This window comes from Schistocerca gregaria, chromosome 1 (assembly GCF_023897955.1).
Source record: "Schistocerca gregaria isolate iqSchGreg1 chromosome 1, iqSchGreg1.2, whole genome shotgun sequence".
NCBI classification, from domain to species: Eukaryota; Metazoa; Arthropoda; class Insecta; order Orthoptera; family Acrididae; genus Schistocerca; species Schistocerca gregaria.
In genome coordinates this window covers 303,667,973-303,673,418 of record NC_064920.1, presented here as the reverse complement: position 1 = coordinate 303,673,418, position 5,446 = coordinate 303,667,973, and the positions used below count along the sequence as shown (strand labels likewise).

General features: G+C 40.5%; 1 protein-coding gene across 1 annotated transcript; it reads left to right on the top strand.

Annotated features, from left to right (window-relative positions):
* The first annotated feature begins 3,844 nt into the window (after positions 1 to 3,844).
* LOC126342498 (NADH dehydrogenase [ubiquinone] 1 beta subcomplex subunit 11, mitochondrial) lies at positions 3,845 to 4,602 on the top strand. The gene has a single exon (XM_050001861.1). The coding sequence runs from the start codon at positions 3,971 to 3,973 to the stop codon at positions 4,406 to 4,408; it is 438 nt and encodes a 145-aa protein (XP_049857818.1). The 5' UTR covers positions 3,845 to 3,970; the 3' UTR covers positions 4,409 to 4,602.
* Positions 4,603 to 5,446: the final 844 nt, after the last annotated feature.

Genomic DNA, 5,446 nt, shown 5'->3' with positions numbered 1-5,446 from the left:
GAACTTTGGATAACTCTTTTTGGTAAACAGTTCGCAAAGAACTTATCTTTTTTAATACTGTTTCTCTGTTTGCCGAGGCGTCAACTGCCCGCAATTTTTCAATTAGAGCATTGTATGCTGCTGTCTTTTTGTCTCGGTCAGTATATTCTTTACTTTTAATCTTCCACAAACATGGGTGGTTTCTATATATTTCAATGAATTAACATACAAACTCTCGAGAACACTGACGAGTATCAGCCATTTTAATGCCCTTGTTTGTTGTTGTTGTTGTTGTCTTCAGTCCTGAGACTGGTTTGATGCAGCTCTCCATGCTATTCTATCCTGTGCAATCTGCTTCATCTCCCAGTACCTACTGCAACCTACATCCTTCTGAATCTGCTTAGTGTATTCATCTCTTGGTCTCCCTCTACGATTTTTACCCTCCACGCTGCCCTCCAATGCTAAATTTGTGATCCCTTGATGCCTCAAAACATGTCCTCACAACCGATCCCTTCTTCTAGTCAAGTTGTGCCACAAATTTCTCTTCTCCCCAATCCTATTCAATACCTCCTCATTAGTTATGTGATCTACCCATCTAATCTTCAGCATTCTTCTGTAGCACCACATTTCGAAAGCTTCTATTCTCTTCTTGTCCAAACTACTTATCGTCCTTGTTTCACTTCCATACATGGCTACACTCCAAACAAATACTTTCATAAACGACTTCCTGATACATAAATCTATATTCGATATTAACAAATTTCTCTTTTTCAGAAACGCTTTCCTTGCCATTGCCAGTCTACATTTTATATCCTCTCTACTTCGACCATCATCAGTTATTTTACTTCCTAAATAGCAGAACTCCTTTACTACTTTAAGTGTCTCATTTCCTAATCTAATTCCCTCAGCATCACCCGATTTAATTTGACTACATTCCATTATCCTCGTTTTGCTTTTGTTGATGTTCATCTTATATCCTCCTTTCAAGACACTGTCCATTCCGTTCAACTGCTCTTCCAAGTCCTTTGCCGTCTCTGACAGAATTACAATGTCATCGGCGAACCTCAAAGTTTTTATTTCTTCTCCATGAATTTTAATACCTACTCCAAATTTTTCTTTTGTTTCCTTTACTGCTTGCTCAATATACAGATTGAATAACATCGGGGAGAGGCTACAACCCTGTCTCACTCCTTTCCCAACCACTGCTTCCCTTTCATGCCCCTCGACTCTTATGACTGCCATCTGGTTTCTGTACAAATTGTAAATAGCCTTTCGCTCCCTGTATTTTACCCCTGCCACCTTCAGAATTTGAAAGAGAGTATTCCAGTCAACATTGTCAAAAGCTTTCTCTATGTCTACAAATGCTAGAAACGTAGGTTTGCCTTTTCTTAATCTTTCTTCTAAGATAAGTCGTAAGGTCAGTATTGCCTCACGTGTTCCAACATTTCGACGGAATCCAAACTGATCCTCCCCGAGGTCCGCATCTACCAGTTTTTCCATTCGTCTGTAAAGAATTCGCGTTAGTATTTTGCAGCTGTGACTTATTAAACTGATAGTTCGGTAATTTTCACATCTGTCAGCACCTGCTTTCTTTGGGATTGGAATTATTATATTCTTCTTGAAGTCTGAGGGTATTTCACCTGTCTCATACATCTTGCTCACCAGCTGGTAGAGTTTTGTCATGACTGGCTCTCCCAAGGCCGTCAGTAGTTCTAATGGAATGTTGTCTACTCCGGGGGCCTTGTTTCGACTCAAGTCTTTCAGTGCTCTGTCAAACTCTTCACGCAGTATCTTACCTCCCATTTCATCTTCATCTACATCCTCTTCCATTTCCATAATATTGTCCTCAAGTACATCGCCCTTGTATAAACCTTCTATATACTCCTTCCACCTTTCTGCCTTCCCTTCTTTGCTTAGAACTGGATTGCCATCTGAGCTCTTGATATTCATACACGTGGTTCTCTTCTCTCCAAAGGTCTCTTTAATTTTCCTGTAGGCAGTATCTATCTTACCCCTAGTGAGATAAGCTTCTACATCCTTACATTTGTCCTCTAGCCATCCCTGCTTAGCCATTTTGCACTTCCTGTCGATCTCATTTTTGAGATGTTTGTATTCCTTTTTGCCTGCTTCATTTACTGCATTTTTATATTTTCTCCTTTCATCAATTAGATTCAATATTTCTTCTGTTACCCAAGGATTTCTAGCAACCCTCGTCTTTTTACCTACTTTATCCTCTGCTCCCTTCACTACTTCATCCCTCAGAGCTACCCATTCTTCTTCAACTGTGCTTCTTGCCCCCATTGCTGCCAATTGTTCCCTTATGCTCTCCTTGAAACTCTGTACAACCTCTGGTTCTTTCAGCTTATCCAGATCTCATGTCCTTAAATTCCCACCTTTTTGCAGTTTCTTCAGTTTTAACCTACAGGTCATAACCAATAGATTGTGGTCAGAGTCAACATCTGCCCCTGGAAATGTCCTACAATTTAAAACCTGATTCCTAAATCTCTGTCTTACCATTATATAATCTATCTGATACCCTTTAGTATCTCCAGGATTCTTCCATGTATACAACCTTATTTTATGATTCTTGAACCAAGTGTTAGCTATGATTAAGTTATGCTCTGTGCAAAATTCTACCAGACAGCTTCCTCTTTCATTTCTTAGCCCCAATCCATACTCACCTACTATGTTTCCTTCTCTCCCTTGTCCTACTGACGTATTCCAGTCACCCATGACTATTAAATTTTCGTCTCCCTTCACTACCTGAATAATTTCTTTTATCTCATCATACATTTCATCAATTTCTTCATCATCTGCAGAGCTAGTTGGCATATAAACTTGTACTACTGTCGTAGGCATGGGCTTTGTGTCTATCTTGGCTACAATAATTCGTTCACTATGCTGTTTGTAGTAGCTTACCCGCATTCCTATTTTCCTATTCATTATTAAACCTACTCCTGCATTACCCCTATTTGATTTTGTGTTTATAACCCTGTAGTCACCTGACCAAAAGTCTTGTTCCTCCTGCCACCGAACTTCACTAATTCCCACTATATCTAACTTTAACCTATCCATTTCCCTTTTTAAATTTTCTATCCTACCTGCCCGATTAAGGGATCTGACATTCCACGCTCCGATCCGTAGAATGCCAGTTTTCTTTCTCCTGATAACGACGTCCTCCTGAGTAGTCCCCGCCCGGAGATCCGAATAGGGGACTATTTTACCTCAGGAATATTTTACCCAAGAGGACGTCATCATCATTTAATCATACAGTAAAGCTGCATGTCCTCGGGATAAATTACGGCTGTAGTTTCCCCTTGCTTTCAGTCGTTCGCAGTACCAGCACAGCTAGGCCATTTTGGTTAATGTTGCAAGGCCAGATCAGTCAATCATCCAGACTGTTGCCCCTGCAACTACTGAAAAGGCTGCTGCCCCTCTTCAGGAACCACATGTTAGTCTGGCCTCTCAACAGATACCCTTCCGTTGTGGTTGCACCTACGGTACGGCCATCTGTATCGCTGAGGCACGCAAGCCTCCCCACCAACGGCAAGGTCCATGGTTCATGGGGGGTTTAATGCCCTTTGCGCACAAATATAAACACTAGACTGAGCAAACAGCTGTTTCGCGCCAGTTTTGCGGCGATCTCCTGTCCACACGCTCCAGCTTGCCTGCGCAGATGTGGTTTGAACCCACAGATTTGAGAGGTTTCGCTCAAACCTCCTACTCCAACTTCCAGGTTTGCACACACCTCAGGTTGGTGCCAATCTTCTGTCCTCACCTTCGACCATAAATATCTATGGTGTTATGGTCGAAGGTCCTCACGCAACGATCTGTCTGCGCAGACAGATCGTTGCGTGTGGACGGTGCAGACCCGAAATCAGCCGAACCGAAGTTAGCCGAGTTCACCCGAACGGCTATACAATTTGCTGTCCCCAGACGTAAGTCGGTGCAACTGGTACACTTATCTTTGACGAAATTTCGCAGTTTCGCTATGGCGTCTGCTTTGGGCCGGGTGTGCAACTATCGGAGGCTGATGTCCAATATTTATGGACAAGCTCGCCTGATTTCTACTTCAAAAAATAACAGAGAAACTGCTACTGTATCTGAACCATTGGAGCAGTTACACCCCAAACGAGAAGAAAAGAACTGGATTAGCTATGGTTTCGATATGAAGGATAAGGAAGAGGACAGAAACGCAATGAATTCGACAATGTTTTTTTCTGTTACATTGTGCCTCGTTGTAGGCTCTTTCATATGGGCGTATAGTCCGGATTACCAGAACCGTGACTGGGCGCAGAGAGAAGCGTTTTTGGAAATCCGAAGGCGAGAAGCACTGGGTCTACCTCACATCGATCCAAATTTGATAGATCCAGACAAAGTTGTTCTTCCTACAGACGAAGAATTAGGTGACACAGAAATTATAATATGAATAGGATGTTTGGACGCAAGTGCTGAAATAATAAGTTATTGCATGGACGTCAAACATGTAATAGTTGCTGTCGATGTGGTGTGATTAGTGAACATTAACACGTATTCTGTAACGAATGTTTATATAATTGTTCATTGTGTCGATAATATTCATATGAAGATTTTGATTGAAATAAAATAGTATTTGGAATTTGAGTTACGTCTCTCGTAAAACAGCAGTACTTTGTATGTTTAAATGCTAACATAATTTTCGTCCCACAAAGTGTACGACATGATGACCTAGTGGAGCCAGTAAACTAGCACCCTAAAATGTTTATAACTGCAGCTGAATGTTTAAGTGTTTCTAACTACGGGTATTCATCAGTTTATGCCATCCATTACCAAGTGAGACTCGTGGAGATTTTTAAATACCAGCGTATTCAGCAGTAGTAGCATGGTAATATATTGTCTCTGATAATATTTTATAATTTATTACTCACAGTTTCAAACAAAATACGCATATTGTTTGTAAATTTATCATTGATTCAGTAACACAAACATTTGAGTAGCCTAATAAGGACTTCTTTTATGCATTTAATTTCTAAGTCCCAGCATCAATATTATGGACATAGCAATACAAAGAGTTATTCAGGTATGCCAAGTTATGGAAACACCAAGAAGCAAATGTTTTCTCTTGTTTGTACCCATTTGTTGGTTTTTGGGCTCTGTACAGTGATTGTGGTTTAGGCTTCATGTAATTTCTAGAAATCACTTTGAGCAGATGACAATGTTTTGTTTAAGGCTATGAAACATGCCTAATGGTACATCAGCAGGATATTAAGCTGCTTCTTGCCTCATTTCGATTATGGTATGTAGGTATTTAAGTTTGCTTAACTAAAGGACATCAAAATGAAATAGTGTGGGATATTTGATAAAAGTATGTTGTGCCCCCCCCCCCCCCCCCTTGTGCATTTCTCATAATTTATAAGTATGCATTGTCTGTTACCTAATATACATTTTCTGAATATATCTTGCAGTTTTAGTTTTTATGACGAAAATT

Excerpts from the sequence above, each read along its gene's own strand:
- LOC126342498 (XM_050001861.1), top strand. The coding sequence starts at position 3,971 with ATGGCGTCTGCTTTGGGCCGGGTGTGCAACTATCGGAGGCTGATGTCC.